This window comes from Microtus pennsylvanicus, chromosome 1 (assembly GCF_037038515.1).
Source record: "Microtus pennsylvanicus isolate mMicPen1 chromosome 1, mMicPen1.hap1, whole genome shotgun sequence".
Taxonomy (NCBI): domain Eukaryota; kingdom Metazoa; phylum Chordata; class Mammalia; order Rodentia; family Cricetidae; genus Microtus; species Microtus pennsylvanicus.
This window is the reverse complement of record NC_134579.1, coordinates 85,117,884-85,139,175: the sequence shown is the minus strand read 5'-3', so window position 1 is coordinate 85,139,175 and position 21,292 is coordinate 85,117,884. Positions and strand designations below refer to the sequence as shown.

At 46.2% G+C, this 21,292-nt stretch overlaps 1 protein-coding gene and 1 non-coding gene across 7 annotated transcripts in view; both read left to right on the top strand.

Moving 5' to 3' along the window:
* The window catches only part of Fry (FRY microtubule binding protein), a 392,348-nt gene extending 377,100 nt beyond the window's left edge, over positions 1-15,248 (top strand). For 4 of the 6 annotated variants that reach the window (XM_075971622.1, XM_075971632.1, XM_075971593.1 and 1 more), the window contains 4 exons: positions 2,741-2,758; positions 4,324-4,434; positions 12,321-12,523; positions 13,792-15,248. In XM_075971622.1, coding sequence (XP_075827737.1) covers positions 2,741-2,758; positions 4,324-4,434; positions 12,321-12,523; positions 13,792-14,050 — 591 coding nt within the window. In that variant the 3' untranslated portion in view covers positions 14,051-15,248. The remainder of the gene's footprint in view (positions 1-2,740; positions 2,759-4,323; positions 4,435-12,320; positions 12,524-13,791) is intronic. The other 2 variants (XM_075971584.1, XM_075971612.1) reach the window with 1 other exon arrangement.
* LOC142842855 (small nucleolar RNA U13) lies at positions 1,879-1,979 on the top strand. Its single transcript, XR_012909511.1, has one exon. It is a non-coding gene; the product is annotated as a small nucleolar RNA U13 (small nucleolar RNA).
* Positions 15,249-21,292: the final 6,044 nt, after the last annotated feature.

Below are 21,292 nucleotides of genomic sequence, written 5' to 3'. Positions count from 1 at the left end.
CACCAGCCTCGGCCTCCTGAGCACTGAGATTAAAAGTGTGCACCACCACTGCCCAGCTAATTTCTCTACACAGTTCCATTTCTCTCCCAGCTACATCTACCTTCTACACAGCCACACATCTCTCTACACAGTTCCGTCTACTTTCTCACAGTTCCGTTCTCCACACAGCTAGACACCCTCACACTTCTTTACGCAGCCGCCTCTCTCGTGTCTCCTGCTCCTCTCCACACATTCAGCTATGTCTTCCTGCACACGCACACACACTCCTCTCACATCTCCTGATTCCCCCTGCATCTTTCCGGCTTCTTCCCACAGCCAAAACCTCTGGACAAATACGAACCACATCACCAGGGTCACAGCACTGCTTGAGCAATCAATAAGAAACAGAACCATGCTGATCACAGGGTTTCTCTCAGGCTAGGGAGGTCACACTGGCCGGGCAGTGAGCTGACTGGGCAGTGAGTAAAGTAATCACATAGCTCTGAATGGTCAAGGTTTCCCAGACAGAAAGTGACCTTGAAATTCAGGACTTAAACAAACAGTTGGTTGGCTGAAACTTGAGGTTGGGGAATATGTGCAGAAGGTCCATTGCTGAGAAACTTATGTCTACTAAAGTTGCTTCATGCTCTGACCTTGAATCAGCAATAAATCCCTGGAAAATTGACCTCGGGTATTTGTCTCCAGGGGCAACCAGTTTGCTTTGAATTTGTTCTGATGTCTAAAATTAGCTGTCTTAGTGACTGGGAATAACTGTTTTAAAAATTTGTTTATTTATTATCTATAGAGTATTCTTCCTGTCTGTGTCCTTGCAGGCCTGAAGATGGAACCAGATCTCATTATGGGTGCTTTTAAGCCACCATGTGTTGCTGGGAATTGAACTCAAGACCTGTGGAAGAGCAGCCAGTGCTTTTATTTTAACTGCTGAACCATCTCTCCAGCCCATACTATTACTTTCTTATGTCACTCTGAGTAATGAAAAATATCCTAGTATTAATTCTATTGATCAGAATTGTAGATTAGCCAGGTGATGGTGGCACACACCTTTAATCCTAGCACTTGGGAGGCAGATCTTTGTGAGTTTGAGGCCAGTGTGGTTTATAGAGCGAGTGCCAGGACAAGCTCCAAAGCTATAGAGAGAAACCCTGTCTTGAAAAGCCAAAAATAGGAAAGAAAGAACAAAAACAAATTATTCATATTAAGCAGAAATCATCTTCCTGACCATCCACAGCTATATCTGTGCCCAGTAGACGGAACATTTTCATAAGATAAACACTCAAGCAGAGGGAATAGTACCATTGCTGTCTTTAGTGGCACATGAGAAAAATTACAGTCAGAGACAAACACTTATCTACAGCCAGTGACACCACAGCCTTACCAAGTGGGGCTCCCCATTAGGGTAGGTTGGCCTGTTGAACACTAGTTTCCAGCAAGTGTGGAACTATAGGTGTGCTCCACGAGGCCTGGTTGAAACTGATTTTTAAATTTTTTAAACATTGTCCTCAAGTTGTGGTACCACCTATCAACATTTTCCATAAACTGGCTCTATAGTTGCAGTGTCATCAGTGATATTTAAGAAATGGCAGCTCGGGCCGGAGAGATGGCTCAGTGGTAAGAGCACTGGCTGCTCTTCCAGAGGTCCTGAGTTCAATTCCCAGCAACCACATGGTGGCTCACAACCATCTGTAATGAGATCTCGTGTCCTCTTCTGGTGTACAGGCAGAAAACTGTATACAGAGTAAATAAATAAATCTTAAAAAAAAAAGAAATGGTAGCTATAGCTGAACATGGCCCACTTTGTAAACTTTCAATATGTTAATAACCAGTTTTAGATTTTTCTTTTTTTTAGGAATTGTTTAGCAGATAAAAATAATAAGAAGGGTCTTTTTTTGGTTCTTAAGCATGACAATTGGGTGTTTACACCATTGTGGGACATGTACCTCCTGCAGACCTTGTTACAATATTGGCAATTACCTGTGAAAATTTATTATCATAGAAAATCAAATACCTGGCAATACTCAGGTTGCATATTTGTTTGAGAGGATACAATGTTTACTCCTTTGAGCTAGCCCCATCTAGCAGCCTATGTATCACGTGTTCTCAATCTAAGGGCAGGAGAGATGTCAGTGGCTGAGAGCATCCCTGCTCTTGCAGAAGGTCTGGATTTAGTTCCCAGCACCCAAGTTGGGTTTCTCACAGCTGCCTGTAACTCCAGCTCTTGGGAGAATTCAGTGCCTCTGGTCCCCGAGGGCACCAGCACTCATGTGCACAAACCCACATAGACGTTATATTTCCCAACTAAAGAAAACTAAGCGACGCTGTAGTTGCCACAGGGGGCAGTTCTTCAGATTGCTCAGCTGCCCTCCTAGCTTATGTTCACTTGCTGTTCACATCAGTGCACTCAAATCATCAAGAAGCAAAACGAATCAATAAAAAAAAAAATAAAAAGTGGTTACTTCTAGTCTTCCAGGCTGACTCAGAGAAAAACTACATCAACTAATCAGAGAATCCCAAGGACTAAAAGCCATGTTTTCCAGTGATGTTACCCACTAAAGCTTGTTTTTTAACCAGACCGCTGTGCATGTTTCACGGGTACAAGACTGGCAACTGCTAGCCAGGTCTGGGCCAGCAAAGCTAACACCATGGCAGCTCTGCTCCCGGAGGAGGGCTGTGCTTTCTGTCGCATGCCACACTGACCCTATCCTTTCTTTCCTTTGTTTCCTGCGCCATGCTTGCTGCGTAGCAAATGGAATCTCTTGCAGTAAGTTAACTTTCTTTCATATTCTTTGTCCGCCGAGGCATGGACCCCATAATGAGCCTTATTTTTACTGTTAACCATTGTATCTTTTAGCATGTCTTCCCTTTTTGTTTAATTTTCTTTTCTTTGATAGATTGAGATGCAGCAGCTTATTGGTAGCTTTCCAGGATGCTTTTCCCCCAAAACAGAAACCTACAATGCTATGAATTCTCATTCTCTCCATGGGAATTTTTAAATAATAAATACCATCATTTGGCATTTAGGAAAGTCAAGAGTTTTCATGGCTAGGTTTCACCCTAAATTGGGAAGATAACATTATTTTTAAACACTTTTTTTATTAATTTGCAAGATCCTGGCAGTTGCATTTCATACCAGATTTTGTAGGGTTCCCATTTAAAAAAAAAAAGTTTAAATTATCATAAGGAATTTTACCGAAACAACCTAAGTCCCAGATTAGTTAATTAGTGAACTATTTCTCCACTCTAAAGCTATTTGCCAATACTTAAAAAAAAGAAAAAGTCTAGACAGAATTGGTTTTCTCCTAGAAGGAGGAAAGTTGGGGAGAGGGGGAAACTTCATTCAGCATAGTCTTAGCATGAAATTATGTATATGCATCAATTTTAATAACTTAAAAATCAGGATCAAAAGACATTTGTGATAGCAACAGAGATTTCTCCAGAAAATTTAAAGTTCTTGTCATTTATCTCCTTCCCCTGATTTGGGAAACATGGTTTAAGTTTCTCAACTCTCTCAGTTCTGAGATGAATTCCTGGTGAACATCCTTTAGACGGCACAAGGCCCCACTTACCCAGCCTTCCCATAGCCTCATCTAAAACCAACAGCGCAGCCCTTGCATGTCTGGTTTACACTAGATGTAGATCGCTTTCACTAGAGACAAATGAGTCATGAACTCCTGTCTGCTGGAGGCTCTCCCCTTCCCTCTGTCATATCCGTGACTGTCATTCTCTGCTATCCCATGACTGTGGAAGCCAGCCCATCGTTGACCTAAATAGGCTACGTAGAGAACACCGCTCAGAGTGCTGTGAATATTGGTAATGGGATGACCGGGGTTCCTTTCTCATCACAGTGTGCCTTGTATTTCTGCCTTCAGGGGTGGCTGCCCCCTAGGTGGCAGCCCAGACTTCAACAGTCATCTCCCAAGTAAGCAATTCAACTTGCAAACTTAGCACCTAGAACTAGTTAGTGTTCTGCCCGTCATTAATAGAAAGGATTCTTGGCTGTTTCAAAGCAGTTTGATGCTCATAAAAATTAACTCAGCTGCAATTTATAGGTATTTCATTGGTAAATACAGCGGAACTGCGATTCCCTCCATCCTCTCTCTAGCCGATTCCAAACAGTCATACTCCATGGTAGAGAAACGATATTCTGTATTAACCACGACGGTCTCGCTGATGTTGTGGAGTGGATCTGGGTTTGCTTTGCTCCGAATGTAAACAGAGAGTTAAGGTTCCCCATGTTCCTAAAGAACCGGTGTGTGTGTCGCTTCTCGCCAGTTTTACAGAACGAGCTCTAACGGCTGTCCGTTCCCATGCACCCTCCCTCTCTAGCAACTGGAGCTCTGCCAGAGGCTGTACAAGCTGCACTTCCAACTGCTCCTGCTCTATCAGTCCTACTGCAAGCTCATCGGCCAGGTGCACGAAGTCAGCTCCGTGCCAGAGGTAAGTCCTCCATCTCGTCTCCACAGAAAAGCCGCCGGCTGTCCTGGTTATTGGTTTAATTTTTGTCCTCCATCCTCTACCACGCTTATAAAATGGTACAAACTGGGTTAGTTGTTTTTGTTTGGTTCGCCTTTTTTGCATATAATTCTTACTTTGTTCAAGCACCAGTGAAAAAGAAATATTTCCATTTTCCGTGCTGAATGGTTTTCTGGATCAGGGGGGCAACTAAGGTGAAAAGAGTAAGATAGCCCCGCATTTGGGGGCAAGTCCCCCCCCCATGCCCTAAGTTACACCCACACACCGATGGGTCATCCTTTGTGAGAAGCCCTTGTGTCTCCTCCTTGGCACATAGCCTTTCATACTTGCCAGAATCATAAGGGAAGAAAGAAATGGATCAGTGTCTGTTGGTCTTCTGCTCCCTGCGTCAGCATCAGGATACTTTCATGTGTCTAAGTGTAAAAATTACAATCATTGGAGCACACTGCTTCCAAAAGGGCTCCAGTTCCCCTAGGAGTGGAAGCGAAAAGGTGGCCGTGTGCCCTGGGGAAGCACAGAGAATGTACGTCTGATTTACTAAAGGTGAGGAAGGTTGGATCCCAAGAGCTGTTCTGTGGAAGGCTACCGTGACCACAGAACAGTCTTACAGGACCAGGGTAAGCAATGGAGCTGGACACTCGGGAGGCAGAGCCAGGCGGATCTCTTGTGAGTCTGAGGCCAGCCTGGTCTACAGAGTGAGTTCTAGGACAGCCAGGGACACACAGATAAATCCTGTCTCGAAAAAACAAAAAAACAACCAACCAAAAAAAGAAAAACCCCACCAAGAACTATCTTTATCATGAACACGGCAACGTGGCGGTAGGAGAGAGAAGTAAGCGCAGGCAGCTAGAATAAATGAATGTCTGAAAAGAAGGAAAGATTAGCAAATGCAGCGAATGCTTCACTGTCCATATTTTTAAAGCAACTGTAGCAAGATGATCAAGTTGAAGTACCTAATGCATAAGAGGACTCAAACAACAGACAAACACCCAAACAAACAAGCACGCTGCCTTGAGGATAGGCTAGGGTACAAACCTTAAGTGAGAGAGACAAAAACATTCATCCTCTCTACCCCCAGGCTGTCAACAACTCAGAGGCCAGAAGGCTTTCTTGTTACACCTGAGGTTTGTGAGGAGAGCAGTCAGTCCTCAGTCAGACAATTAAAGCAAGCTTTATTTAATACTGGCCAGGAGCTTTTAAAGGCAAACCCACAGGGTTACATTCTTCCTGCCTTTGTCGAGTCAGGAACAAGCATACATCCTGATGCTCTTTCTGCCTACATATCTCTCATCTATGTCTGATCAAGCACATCCAAACTGTGGAAACATGTGGATGGTTATCTTACATGAACAACAGCCTCCAGGGTCTCAGAGTGGCACTCCTTAGGCAAGTGGGGCTTACAGGCTAACTTTAGCCCTTACAACATCTGCGGTGGCGCACGCCTTTAATCCCAGCACTCGGGGGCGGGCAAGCAGATCTTGGTGTTCAAGGCCAGCCTGGTCTACAAGAACTAGTTCCAGGACAGGCTCCAAAGCTACAGAGAAACACTGTCTCAAAAAAACAAGAAAACAAAACAAAACAAAAAATCTGCAGGTCTTTGTTGTGGAGAACCTACTGTCCTCGCAGGCCTAGAGTTTCACAGAGATGCAATACTCCAGAGAAAGCTCCACCCATCCCAGGACCCCTGAGGCTATACCGCACCATCTTGAAAGGCAGCCTCTACTACAGAGCACCCTGCTATACAAGACTTCTGTCTCTTTAAAACTCTGCCATCATTGTTACCATACTCACTGATGGTAACAAACCGTTCCTCAGCTGAGGGGCTACAGCTCCCTGCCCCCCAACAGAAGGTGCTACTACAACCTGCCCATATATACCCATTCAGCCACACCAAATCCCCATATAAATTGTTACTACAACTTGCCCCTAGATTCTCGGAGCTGATGACCAGAGGCTCAGCCATGACTCTAGCACCCAGACTGGCGTGGCACTTTATTCACAGAGACCAGCCATTCCAGGCCACCAGAAAATCCTCTCCAGAACTGGCAAAACAACTCAGATGCCTCAGTACATAAGCCAGTCTTCTCTAGGGGATTAGATCTTGACCCACAAGGGCAGACACTACCTTGAGACTTGTGACTGCATGAAACACCAGGGCAAGATCAAGCCACACAAAATCCCAGCATGGAGAGGGGAGGTGGTCGTGGGCCCACCCCTCCCTGAGCTCAGGCTCCACTGGCAATTCATGGCTGCTGGGAGAACAGCCAGGTTTCTTCAAGGAGTCAGCCCCTGAGAGGCTACTCATGATCCAGTGACCCCACCCCCATGAACATCCTGGTAGGACAAACACATTGTATAGAATTCTCAAATAATTTGTTGTTGTTGTTGTTTTTGGTTTTTTTTTTCAAGATAAAGTTTCTCTGTGGAACAGTCCTAGCTTTTATAGACCAGGCTGGCCTCGAACTCAAAGAGATCTGCCTGCCTCTGCTGTGATTAAAGGTGTGCAGCACCACCGCCCAGCCCCCACATAATTTTTAAAGAGACAACCTCTGCACTGCAGTTAGAGGCTAGCCTAGTCTACATAGTGATATTCAGGACACTCAGGGCTATGCTGAGAACCCGTCTCAAAAACAAAACAGGGTCCACGTTGACAATTATATTTGAGTACTTATGTGCCAAACTTCACAAAATATATATCTTTTTGTGGGGAAGAGTTCGAGACAGAGTTTTTCTGTACAGCCCTTGCTGTCTGGGAACTCAGTCTGTAGACCAGGCTGGCCTCTAACTCAGAGATCCAAAGGTATAGTGGTCTTACACTTGAAAAAAAAAAACTGAAACACACACACACTCACTCTATCACACACACACACACACAAGACGAGTTTTTCAGTAGCATAACAGGCTATTTGAAGCCAGCCACTTTATAAAATTTATTTGGTTCACAGTCTGGGAAACTAGGAATCCAAACAATATGTCACCAAGTCTGGCAGTGTCATACCTTTTAATGGGACGCCTGGCGTCTCTTCATATAGACTCTTCTCCTGAAAGACGCCCATGTGGGGAGACTCTCACTCAAGTCTCAAGACAACACGATCCCCCCAATAACTCACGAGACTGTTCTTGCTGAACGAGGTTTATTGACAGGTACCAGTGCACTGGGGCTAACTCATAACCCACGCAGGGGAGGGGTTCGACCCCGAAGTAACTGGGAGAAGGGGTTTTTTTTTTGTTTTGTTTTGTTTTTGAGACAGGGTTTCTCTGTGGCTTTGGAGCCTGTCCTGGAACTAGCTCTGTAGACCAGGCTGGTCTCGAACTCACAGAGATCTGCCTGCCTCTGCCTCCTGAGTGCTAGGATTAAAGGCATGCGCCACCACCGCCCGGCCATGAGAAGGGGTTTTTAAGGGAAGAAACCACAGCCCAGTAATCCGAAGGGGGTGGGAAGGGCGTAATAGAAAATTCCAAAACGACTGATGATCGATCACAAAGGGGAAACTCCCTGTTTCTCAAGATTACTCTCAAAATTACAATCTAAATTTTCCTCAGCTAGTTCCTGAAACAGAGTCACTGAATCAGCTAATCCTAGAATTCTGATTCTTCCCTCCCTGCTTAGATATTTGGCTCTAATTTTTCCTGCTGGGGGGGGTCTGGATTTATCCAGGTCTGTCACTCCCCCACCAAAGTCACAAGAACCAGTCCTTAGGGCTCCACTCTAATGATCTCAGGCACTTAGAAAGGTCCATTTCTAGACAGCACAGTCGGCTAAGGTTCTTCCCTCTTCTGACAGTTAGTGCAGGATTTACAGAAAGCAAGGCCTGCATGAGTTCAAGGAACAAACAAACTGCAGCTCTCAACTCCTGGCTCTCGCCCTTCTCACACATAAAATTCCATTCAGCCTCTTGTAGCCAAGAGCCTGCAGCATCAAATCCAGTTACTTTCTCCTAAATGGGGCATGGGGGGAGAGGGAGATGGAACTAACACAGCATAAACAAACCTTCCCTTCCCTAAAGGAAGGAATGATCTAGTGATGGATAATGAGCTCAAGACAGAAGCAAAGCCAATGGGGCAAACATCTAATCCCAATTCTCCAAGTCACCTTCTCTGTTGTCCTGGTGTCTCTGTGGCCATCGTGTCCCTGTCATTCGCAGTATGTACTGCCGTGGATGAGGCACTGAGAGTCGATCTGTCTGGACGTTTTGGCTCAGCCTTGCCTCTGTGTGGACGACTCTCTGTGGTGTCTCCACCTCTGGCATAGATCCAGATGTTACCTGAAGTCTAGAAGGGCTTCTCCATGCTCCAGTTTGTTCGACCCTCGTGGCTGCTAGATGAGGTGGCGAGCTGATTGTCGCCACTTCCAGAGGCTTGTGCGTCATGCTGCTTGTGGCTTTCTGAGGCTGGTGTTTGAAGACACTGGGATCACTGCTCTTTTTCTGTGGTCTCCAATGTGGATTCACTCCCACAGCTCCATGAGACATCACCCCATCAGACGAATTCCACAGGGACCCCCGCTTGAAGGCAGCCTTCCTGGCCTCCCAGGGTTTCCTCTTTAGCTGTGCTGAGAACCTCTGGAACTTCAAGTCTTTATTCTTTCTGCCTGCAACATCTCCAGTACTGGACCTCCAACGGCTGCGCCTTCTAGGTGCCACAGCTGGGCTCTTGGGAATCAGGTCTGAAGTCAGGAGTCTCTTTGGCAGCAAAAATCCCAAGGCATCTTTGGCTCTCTCCTCTAATTTCTTCAAGGCATCCTTATTGCTGGGATTCAACCCCAGCAACCCCTGTTTGCCTAGGTAAGCTGTAATCTTCCTGCCTGCTCTCTTTATATCCCGATGGCTCCTCTGGCTGAATAGCTCTATTCTAGCCCTCAAAAAAGCTTCCTCAAAGTCCCGTCTTTCCTCTCTCATTCGACTGTAAGCCTTTAAGAGTAGCCAGGCAGCTTCCTGGGTGCTTCTCTGTTTTGAGAGCTCCCTTGCTAAGCACGAGCGGTGGTCACAATGAAGTTCAGCCTTCCAGGGGGCCTCTGGACAAGGACACAGGGAAGCCAAATTCTTTGCCACGAGGTAACAAGGATGGCCTTTTCTCCACTTCCCAAGAGAATTCTTACGTTCTCCAGAAGCCTCATCTGCTTGGCCCTCATTGTGAGAAGCCTCATCTGCAAGGCTGTCCTGATCTGAAACCTCATCTGCCTGACCTTCGCTGTCAGAATCTTCATCTGTATAGCTCTCATAGTCGACATAAAGGTCACATCCATGGCCAACCTCACCTGCATGGCCAACATGGGCAGAAGCCTCATCTGCAAGGCTGTCCTGGTCTGAAACCTCATCTGCCTGGCCTTCGTAGGCAGACACTTCATCTGCATTGCTCTTGTGGTCGGAAACTTCATCTGTATGGCTCTGGTGGTCAGAAACCTCACCTGCACATCCTTCGTTGTCGGAAACTTCATCTCCATGGCCCTCCTGGTCCAAAACCTCATCTGCATGGCCTTCGCGGTCAGAAACTTCATCTGCATAGCTCTCGTGGTCGAAAACCTCATCCGCTTGGCCATCACGGTCTCCATTCCCAGCCACGTGCTGGTTTTCTGAGCCTTCAAGCAAACTGTCTGCTGTCCAGCAGTCCCAGCCCACAGCAGCCTGCTGCTCCATACTCTCCCATCCTCTCCTTTTTAACCAGTCCCAAAAGATCATCCACAGGGCCAGGCACAGAAATAGAAAGAGCCACATTCTTCATAAAAGAAAAAACGGTCTACTTAGCTCTTGTTTCTTGGAGGCTGGAAATCCAGAAGATAAGTTAAAGGTACTGGCTGCTTCTGTTTCTGTCTGAGTCTCCCCTGCCCTAAAAAAGCCTCCAGATTACATAGGCCCCACCTACCCCAGTGTTTAATCTTGTAGAGGCAGACATAACCCAGCCTCTTAAAACCATTAACAGAAGATTGAAGGTTAGGGTGTAGTAGTACAGACCTTTAACCCCCACCTGGCAGAGGCAGGAGGATCTCTGAGTTCAAGGCCAGCTGGCCTACAGAAGGAGTTCAGGAAGGGCTCTAGAGCTGAAGAGAAACCCCGTCTCAAAAAACAAACAAGGCTGAGGATTTGGGCCAGCACGTGGTATTGCTGCCAAGCCTAAAAACCTGGGAGTTCAATCCCCCAGGTCCCACAATAAAAGGAAGAGAGCCAGCTCCCAAAAGTTATTCTCTGATTTCTACATACGTGCTGTGGCATACACACATTCAAACACATATACACACAAAAATACACGTAAAAAGCCGGGCAGTGGTGGCGCACGCCTTTAATCCCAGCACTCTGGAGGCAGAGGCAGGTGGATCTCTGTGAGTTCAAGGCCAGCCTGGTCTACAAGAGCTAGTTCCAGGACAGACTCCAAAAGCCACAGAGAAACCCCATCTCAAAAAACAAACAAACAACAACAAAAAAAATACATGTAAAACAATAAAAAGACTAAGGATCATGCTCCTGTCTGAGTTCAGTGGGACAGACATTACACACAGTTACTATAGTTGGGTGGAAATGGATAACTTTCATTTAGATCTATTAATATTGTTACTCTAGTTTCTGTTTGATTTCTTTTCTTTTTTTCTTTCTATATTTTTGTTTTGTTTTCTTTTTTGGGTTTTTTTGTTTTTTGAGACAGGGTTTCTCTGTGGCTTTTTGGTTCCTGTCCTGGAACTAGCTCTGTAGACCAGGGTGGCCTCAAACTCTCACAGAGATCCGCCTGCCTCTTCCTCCGGAGTGCTGGGATTAAAGGCGTGCGCCACCACCGCCCAGCTGGCATTTGTTTTCTTTGAGAGAAGGTCTACATATGCGTAACTGACTGACCTGGAACTAACCAAGTAGACTAGGTGGTTTCCACCATACCTGATTTACTAGTTTTTAATCTCTTACTAGATGTTGTTAATCCATTAGACTTTCTCAGAGTTACGTTCTAGAAAGAAAAGAACAGTCTGGGTAGTGGTGGCACGCCTTTATCCCATCACTGAGGGCAGGCAGAGGCAGGAGGATCTCTGACTTCAAGGCCAGTCTGGTCTACAAGAGCTAGTTCCGGGATGGGCTCCAAAACTATAAAGAAACCCCGTCTCAAAAGAAAAGAAAAGATAAGAAAACAAAAAAAAAAAAAGGAAAAGAACAGGTTGGGCATGGCAAAATACACCTTTAGGGCCAGTACTGAGGAGGCAGAGTCAGGTGAACCTCTGACTTCAAGGGCACTCTGGTCAACATAGTGAGTTCCAGGACAGCTAGGACTACACAGTTAAGACCCTTGTCTCAAAAAAGCAAACAAAAACAGTACTATGTACAATGCCGGGCTGACACCTGGCGTTTGGAGCAGGATCTACCCGAGTCCAGACCATTCTCGGTGCACCCTACCTCTTTACTTATGATGTCCTTTCGAGTTAAACAAGAAACTGCCAGTACTGAGATCGAACCTTGGACCGTGTGCAAGCAAGCCGTTCCACTGAGCTGCATCCCCAGCCCAAACGGGAAACATTTCAAACGATGTCTCCTTTCTCTAAGGAGAGCACCCCAGCAACCCCGGGACACATAGTGATTTGATGCTTCTAATAACCCCCTCCTTTATACACACCATGTAGGTCAGTGGGGGTTGGTTGTTGTTTGGTTTTGTCTGCTTTGAAGCCAGGTCTCACTGGGTAGCCCAGGCTGGCCCCAAACTCCTGTGTTCTTCCTGCCTCGTTCTTCCAAGTACCGGGATGAAAGACCTGTACCACCACACCCGGCTCCCCTTATTTACAGAGATGAATTAAACTTCTGCTTAGCCAGACCTCATGACCAAATTTGTTTGATGAGATTATGTCAGCCTGCACCTAAATACGCTGCATTGGTTTTAAACAGCTGCTGAACATGTCCAGAGAACTGAGTGACCTGAAGAGGAACCTAAGAGAGGCTACTGCGGCCATCGCCACGGACCCCCTTTACATCGAGGGGGCGTGGTCAGAGCCGACCTTCACATCCACAGAGGCCGCCATCCAGTCCCTGCTGGAGTGTCTGAAGAACAATGAACTTGGCAAGGCACTGAGGCAGATCAAGGAGTGCAGGTGATTCCCTTGTTCCTCCCAGGGATGGCTGTAGGAAACACAAACTTAATCCTGGCCCCGTGGTAGTTAGGGGCACACTGGCCAAGGTTGGAACATCTGGACAGCTTACCCGTCTCCTCTTAGGTTTCATACTCCCAATGCCAAGACCTTACATGTTACACGTATTGGCGTTGGTTCTGAAAGGGAAGCTCTTCAGAATATACCCCCATATAATTTCAAGCTAAACTGGATGTACATTTTGGGGTTTGTCAGGGGGCCAGCCTAGACAAGATTACCTTTTTTCCAGAGTGGAGGGGTGGGAATCTGAAAATATAGTAGGGAGTACAAAGACGCGAACAAAAATGATAAAACACGTAGGATAGTATAAGAAGAAATTTTCAGTGAGTACTGAAAATCCGTCTGTGTTTAATATCCAACAGCTTTATATACCCTGATTTCAAAAGAACAAAAAGACTACATTAACACACAAATTGAAAGTCATGGGGTCCATTCATCACTCACGCCCTAGACCAAACACTCTGTAGGCAAACCACTCCCTGGGTGGAATCCCAAGTTATTTCCACAAAGGGAACAGGAACTGAGTTGGATCCTTAGACTTTTGTTTTAGGTAGGAACCAACTACCTCCCCATTTTAGGAGCTACTAGCTACACCTGTTGACAACAGCCTTGAGAGAGCAGAACTCTGATTTATAATTAGGTAGGATTTTTGTTTGAGGTAGAACAAACCAATCTCAAACTAAAAACTGAGTCCCGAACTCTCTGACCTTTGGCCTCTTTGGGCCTCCACAGGGCTTGTGTGAACATAGGTAAAACAAAGATGGCTATAGCAAATAAGAGCATAAGATTCAGAGCTGGAGGGATAGCTCAATGGTTATGAGACTGCCTGCTCTTCCAGAGGCCCCAGGTTCATTCCCAGCGCCCACATAGCGCTCACAGCCTCCTGTAACTCTAGGTCCAGGGGATCTGATGTCCTATTTCTGTCTCTGTGAGCACTGCACACACGTGGTGCGCATAAATTCATACAATAATACATACATATAAAACAAGTTTTAAAAGAGCATCATATTCTGGTATTTTTATCACTAATAAGCAACATTCTAAAACTGATTATAGCCATATTGAGACAACTCTAAACACACTAGACCTCAAGGAGTTCTGTGCTGTAGATGAGTCCATGGAATGCGTGGGTAACATCTCAGGAAAAGGCTAACCAGGACTCATCCCTCCCAACTCTGATTCTAATCTCTGCTGTGCTTTCTTCACCTCAGAAGCCTGTGGCCCAATGACATCTTTGGAAGCAGTTCTGACGACGAGGTCCAGACACTACTGAATATTTACTTCCGTCATCAGACTCTGGGACAGACCGGTACTTACGCCTTGGTGGGATCTAACCAGAGCCTGAGTGAAATATGTACCAAGCTGATGGAACTCAACATGGAGATCCGAGACATGATCCGCAGGGCCCAGAGCTACCGGGTCCTCACTACCTTTCTCCCAGACTCCAGTGTTTCCGGCACTAGTCTCTGACAGGAGCCTCCCGTCCCCCATGGTTTCCAAGCTTGCAGTGCTGCCATGCTGGGGCAATGCCATTCAGTGTCTTCTCAGCCTTCGCAAGGCTTGGACAGAGTGTTCTCCCTTTTGTTACCTGTAGGACTCTTTCTAAAGAAGATTACCCAACTTCCAATGTGTAGCAATACCGTCCAAACTGAGGCCACGTAGGACCTCCCAAGACAGACTCTCTACCCATCATGCTGTGTGGCTGTCATTCACTAAGCCAATGCAACCCACTCCCGAAGGAATGACTTCTGTTGCATTACCAAAGCTGACCACGCTGAACGATACTGTCCTTTCTAGAAACGGTTTTAGATTGGCAAAAGTGCAATGTTTTCCTTCACGTGAAAACAATTTATATGCTAAGACTTATCCGTTAGTTCCCTTTCTCCTATTTTTCGGCCTTCTTTTTGAGGGATTTTTTTTGGGGGGTTGGAAAGGGGGGCAGGCAGAATGAAGCTGGCCACTGAAAACCTGTTAGGACGGTCAAAAGCTGACAGCCTGTGTGCTTGAAAAGGGAACTGTAAACGGGCTACAGCTTAATGTACACTGTATCTAAATGAGGCTGCTATGAAATACCTTTCTTATGTTGCTAGGCTACTGTTGCTGCAAACCCTGGATCTCTCCGCCCCAGGGCGGTCCAGATGGATTCTTTTAGAGGCTCTCGGCTGTTTTTTACAAGAGGATTGCTTTAATCAGCATTATTTATACTACAGAAGGATGAGTGTGCACTTGAATTAACTTTGCCGTTTTATAGGGAAAAAAATTATTCACACAAACCCCAAGTCCTTCATCTGTCATGCATGCATCTTTTAGTAGCCATTTGGATAGCCGGAAGTAGAATCATAAAGGGAAGATATGAGTTGCCACTTTAAGAATAATGTCATGTTTTCTTTGTAATATATGTGTAAAAGGCCATTCTTCAAGTTTCTCCCTTGAGCGCAGTGCTGCCGAGTGTTCGATGTGGGCATGTGAATCTGTTGCACATCCAAAGCAGAGTCAGAGTTTATCTATGTAACTTATTCACCGTGTAAATACATTTCAAGTTTTTGTGATGTAATCTTGATTGATAATTCTGTTCAGAATTGCCTTTAGACTAAAAAAAAAAAGGACAAAATACATGTTGATCATGGATTTTATTTCCAGTGAATTAAAATATTTGCCTTTGACACGCCTTTGGAGTTTTGCATGTGGCTCTGAAGTATACTGTATTCTGTGAGGATTCTGTGAATGACATACACCGCGCCTGTGCAGCATATGGCCCCTCAATCCAGACACAAGCACAGCCTTTGGAAGTAGACACCAAAATAAGAAAATGACTTCATTATTTTACATGTGTGTGCGTCTGAGTATATGTATGCACTTATGTGTGCCATGTACATGCAGTTGCGTGCAGAAGCCAGAAGAAAACATGGGAGTTACATGTGACGGAGAGCCCTTGTATGTGGGTGCTAGTAATAAAACCCTGGTCTCCTGGAAGAGCAGCCGGTACTCTTAACTTCTGAGCCCTCTCTCCAGCCCCTATCTCTTCTTTGTAAATTTTCAATTCTGTGTGCTATGCATGCATTTGCATGGGAATGCGCACTTAGGTATACATACCTGCGGAAACCAGAGGAGTCTGGTCCCCCTGGAGCTGTACTTCAGGCAGTTGTGAGCCACTTGACACAAGTGTTGTGACTTGAACTCAGGTCCTATACAAGACCAACATGAGGTCTAACCCCTGAACCATCTCTCCAGACCCAAGACTATAACTTTCAATCATCTTATTGACCAAAGAGAAAAATCAGAGCTGGGAATGGTAGCTCACGCCTGTGATTCCCACACATAGAAATGATTCAAGGAGCATGGTGCTTCCTTGCCTCCCAAATGCCCTTATAGCTACCAGCAAAAAGTTTCTGTTTTCTAAAAGCCCAAGTTTCAGAATCAACTGCCTCTAGCCCCAGTCCCCATGCACCATCCCACAGAACCTTCCCAGGGTTCACTGTCAGCTCCACGTTGGCCAGTGCCTTTAATCCCAGCACTTGAATAGGGAGGCAGAGGCAGGCGGATCTGAGTTCAAAGCCAGCTTGGTCTACAAAGCGAGTTCCAGGACAGTCAAGTCTACACAGAGAACCCCTGTCACATCTTTGCTTACATCACTCCTCTTTCCTGTGCCTCTTGGACCCTTTTATCTCTGTTGTGGTTCACAGCGATGGGTAGAGAGTCCCTGTAGCACTGAGTCTCTGAGAATGTGTTAGATTTGTAGTATCACAGACTCCAGGCCTTCTGAATCAGAACCTTACCCCAAGTTCACCAGCCTTCCAATCTTCTGCTCAGATGACTATCTCAGATCCTTCAAACTTCCTACGTTGAAAACAGAAACTGACTCTATCCCATTAAAAAAGGATCTACCAAAATAAGATGTAGGGCTGAAGAGATGCTTAATGGCTAACCAGACTTGGGTTTGATTCCCAGTACACCACTGTGGCTCCCAACTATCCATGATTCCAGTTTCAGGAGATCTGATGCCCTCTTCTGGCTTCAACAGGCACCAGGCACTGATATGGTATATATCCATACATGCAGGCAAAATGTCTATAGGTAAGCCGGGCTCTAGTGGCGCACACCTCTAATCCCAGCACTCGGGAGGCAGAGGCAGGCAGATCTCTGTGAGTTTGAGACGAGCCTGGTCTACAGAGCTAGTTCCAGGACAGGCTCCAAAGCCACAGAGAAACTCTGTCTCGGAAAAAAAAAAAAAGGTCTATATGTATAAAATAAAAGTGAAGACTAAAGGCTGGTCCGAAGGTGGTAGTGAGTTATCTCAATTGATTGTTCACAGTCAGTTACAGATTGAACTCCAGTTCTACACTTTCCCACCTTATCACTACCGCACTTGACTAGTCTTACAAAAAAAGAAAAAAAATTGAAGGCTAAAAAAAAACATAGGTAAGAAAATTATCCCAGACACTCCTACCCGTTTGGAAACTCACTCTACTGTAGACCAGGATGGCCTCTAACTCAGAGAGACGCAGTATTGCGGACTTACACTTGGAAAAACACTGAAACACACACACACACACTCTCTCTCACACACACACACAAGATGAGTTCTTCAGTAGCATAACAAGCTATTTGAAGCCAGCCACTTTATAAAGTTTACTTAGATACAGTTTACAGTCTGGAAAACTAGGAATCCAAACAATATGTCACCAAGTCTGGCAGTGTCATACCTTTTAATGGGACGCCTGGCATCTCTTCCTATAGACACTTCTCCTGAAAGACCCGGTGTGAGGAGACTCTAACTGAAGTCACGGGACAACATGATCCCCCCTCCCCCAATAACTCACGAGAGACCATTCTTGCTGCAATCACACAAGGTTTATTGACAGGTACCAGTGCACTGGGGCCGAATTCAAAACCCACGCAGGGGAGGAGTTCAACCAACAACTAAATGGAAGAAGGGGTTTTTAAGGGAAAAACCACAGCCCAGTAATCCAAAGGACGTAGGCAAGGGCATTGTAGAAAATTCCAAAAATATCGGTGATGACCACAAGGGGCAACTCCGTTTCTCAAGATTGCAATCTAAATTTACGTCAGCTAGTTCCTAAAACAGAGTCACTGAATCAGCTAATCCTAGAATTCTGATTCTTCCCTCCCTGCTTAGATGTTTGGCTCTAATTTTTCCTGCTGGGGGGGGGTCTGGATTTTTCCAGGTCTATCACTCCCCCACCAAAGTCACAAGAACCAGTCCTTAGGGCTCCACTCTAATGATCTCAGGCACTTCAGAAAGGTCCATTTCTAGACAGCACAGTCGGCTAAGGTTCTTCCCTCTTCTGACAATTAGTGCAGGATTTACAGAAAGCAGAGCCTGCATGAGTTCAAGGAACAAACAAACTACAGCTCTCAACTCCTGGCTCTCGCCCTTCTCACACATAAAATTCCATTCAGCCTCTTGTAGCCAAGAGCCTGCAGCATCAAATCCAGTTACTTTCTCCTAAATGGGACATGGGGGGAGAGGGAGATGGAACTAACACAGCATAAACAAACCTTCCCTTCCCTAAAGGAAGGAATGATCTAGTGATGGATAACGAGCTCAAGACAGAAGCAAAGCCAATGGGGCGAACATCTATTCCCAATTCTCCAAGTCACCTTCTCTGTTGTCCTGGTGTCTCTGTGGCCATCGTGTCCCTGTCATTCGCAGTATGTACTGCCTTGGATGAGGCACTGAGAGTCGATCTGTCTGGACGTTTTGGCTCAGCCTTGCCTCTGTGTGGACGACTCTCTGTGGTGTCTCCACCTCTGGGATAGATCCAGATGTTACCTGAAGTCTAGAAGGGCTTCTCCATGCTCCAGTTTGTTCGACCCTCGTGGCTGCTAGACGAGGTGGCGAGCTGATTGTCGCCACTTCCAAAGGCTTGCGCGTCATGCTGCTTGTGGCTTTCTGAGGCTGGTGTTTGAAGACACTGGGATCACTGCTCTTTTTCTGTGGTCTCCAATGTGGATTCACTCCCACAGCTCCATGAGACATCACCCCATCAGACGAATTCCACAGGGACCCCCGCTTAAAGGCAGCCTTCCTGGCCTCCCAGGGTTTCCTCTTTAGCTGTGCTGAGAACCTCTGGAACTTCAAGTCTTTATTCTTTCTGCCTGCAACATCTCCAGTACTGGAACTCCAACGGCTGCGCCTTCTAGGTGCCACAACTGGGCCCTTGGGAATCAGGTCTGAAGTCAGGAGTCTCTTTGGCAGCAAAAATCCCAAGACATCTTTGGCTCTCTCCTCTAATTCCTTCAAGGCATCCTTATTGCTGGGATTCAACCCCAGCAACCCCTGTTTGCCTAGGTAAGCTGTAATCTTCCTGCCTGCTCTCTTTATATCTCGATGGCTCCTCTGGCTGAATAGCTCTATTCTAGCCCTCAAAAAAGCTTCCTCAAAGTCCTGTCTTTCCTCTCTCATTCGACTGTAAGCCTTTAAGAGTAGCCAGGCAGCTTCCTGGGTGCTTCTCTGTTTTGAGAGCTCCCTTGCTAAGCACGAGCGGTGGTCACAATGAAGTTCAGCCTTCCAGGGGGCCTCTGGACAAGGACACAGGGAAGCCAAATTCTTTGCCACAAGGTAACAAGGATGGCTTTTTCTCCACTTCCCAAGAGAATTCTTACGTTCTCCAGAAGCCTCATCTGCTTGGCCCTCATTGTCAGAAACCTCATCTGCAAGGCTGGCCTGATCTGAAACCTCATCTGCCTGGCCTTCGCTGTCAGAATCTTCATCTGTATAGCTCTCATAGTCGACATAAAGGTCACATCCATGGCCAACCTCACCTGCGTGGCCAACGTGGGCAGAAGCCTCATCTGCAAGGCTGTCCTGGTCTGAAACCTCATCTGCCTGGCCTTCGCTGTCAGAATCTTCATCTGTATAGCTCTCATAGTCGACATAAAGGTCACATCCATGGCCAACCTCACCTGCATGGCCAACATGGGCAGAAGCCTCATCTGCAAGGCTGTCCTGGTCAGAAACCTCATCTGCATGGCCTTCGTAGGCAGACACTTCATCTGCATTGCTCTCGTGGTCGGAAACTTCATCTGCATGGCTCTGGTGGTCAGAAACCTCACCTGTAAGTCCTTCGTGGTCGGAAACTTCATCTCCACTGCCCTCCTGGTCCAAAACCTCATCTGCATGCCGTTCGCGGTCAGAAACTTCATCTGCATAGCTCTCGTGGTCGGAAACCTCATTGGCATGGCCATCATGGTCTCCATTCCCAGCCACGTGCTGGTTCTCTGAGCCTTCAAGCAAACTGTCTGCTGTCCAGCAGTCCCAGCTCACAGCAGCCTGCTGCTCCATACTCTCCCATCCTCTCCTTTTTAACCAGTCCCAAAAGATCATCCACAGGGCCAGGCACAGAAATAGAAAGAGCCACATTCTTCATAAAAGAAAAAACGGTCTACTTAGCTCTTGTTTCTTGGAGGCTGGAAATCCAGAAGATAAGTTGAAGGTACTGGCTGCTTCTGTTTCTGTCTGAGTCTCCCCTGCCCTAAAAAAGCCTCCAGGATTACATAGGCCCCACCTACCCCAGTGTTTAATCTTGTAGAGGCACACACACCCAGCCTCTTAAAACCATTAAGGGAAGATTGAAGGTTAGGGTGTAGTAGTACACACCTTTAACCCCCACCAGTTGTTGGCAGGTGGATCTCTGAGTTCAAGGCAAACTGGCCTACAGAAGGAGTTCAGGAAGGGCTCTAGAGCTATGGAGAAACCCTGTCTCAAAAAACAAACAAGTTGAGGATTTGGGCCAGCACATGGTATTGCTGCCAAGCCTAAAAACCTGGGTGTTCAATCCCCCAGGTCCCACAATGGAAGGAAGAGAGCCAGCTCCCAAAAGTTATTCTCTGATTTCTACATATGTGCTGTGGCAGACACACATTCAAACACATATACACACAAAAAAACATGTAAAACAATGAAAAGACTAAGGAAGGGCATGCTCCTGTCTGAGTTCAGTGGGACAGACATTACACACAGTTACCATAATTGGGTGGAAATGGATAACTTTCATTTAGACCTTTTAGTATTGTTACTCTAGTTTTTGTTTGAGTGTTTCTTTTCTTTCTTTCTTTTCTTTTTTTTGAATTTTTCCTTGTTTTTTGTTTTGTTTTATTTTGTTTTGTTTTTTCGAGACAGGGTTTCTCTGTGGCTTTCGAGGCTGTCCTGGAACTAGCTCTGTAGACCAGGCTGATCTCGAACTCACAGAGATCCGCCTGCCTCTGCCTCCCGAGTGCTGGGATTAAAGGCATGCGCCACCATTGCCCGGCTTGCATTTTTTCAAGACAGGATTTCTCTGTAGCTTTGGAGCTGTCCTGGAACTAGTTCACAGAGATTTACCTGCCTCTGCCTCCCAAGTGCTGGAATTAAAGGCGTGGTGCACCACCAGTGCCTCTTGTTTGTTTTCTTTGAGCCAAGGTCTACATTAGGCACACCTGACTGACCTGGAACTTAACCAAGTAGACTAGGTTAGGCAGCTCAGAGATCTGCATGCTGGGATCAAAGGTGGTTTCCTCCATACCTAATTTACTAGTTTTTACTCTTACTGGATGTTGTTAATTCATTAGACTTTCTCAGAAATGTGGTCTACATAGAAAAGAACAGTTTTGGGCTGTGGTGGCACATGCCTTTAATCCAAGCCCTTGGAAGGTAGAGGCAGGCGGATCTCTTTTAGTTTGAGGCCAGCCTGGTCTACAATTGCTAGCTCC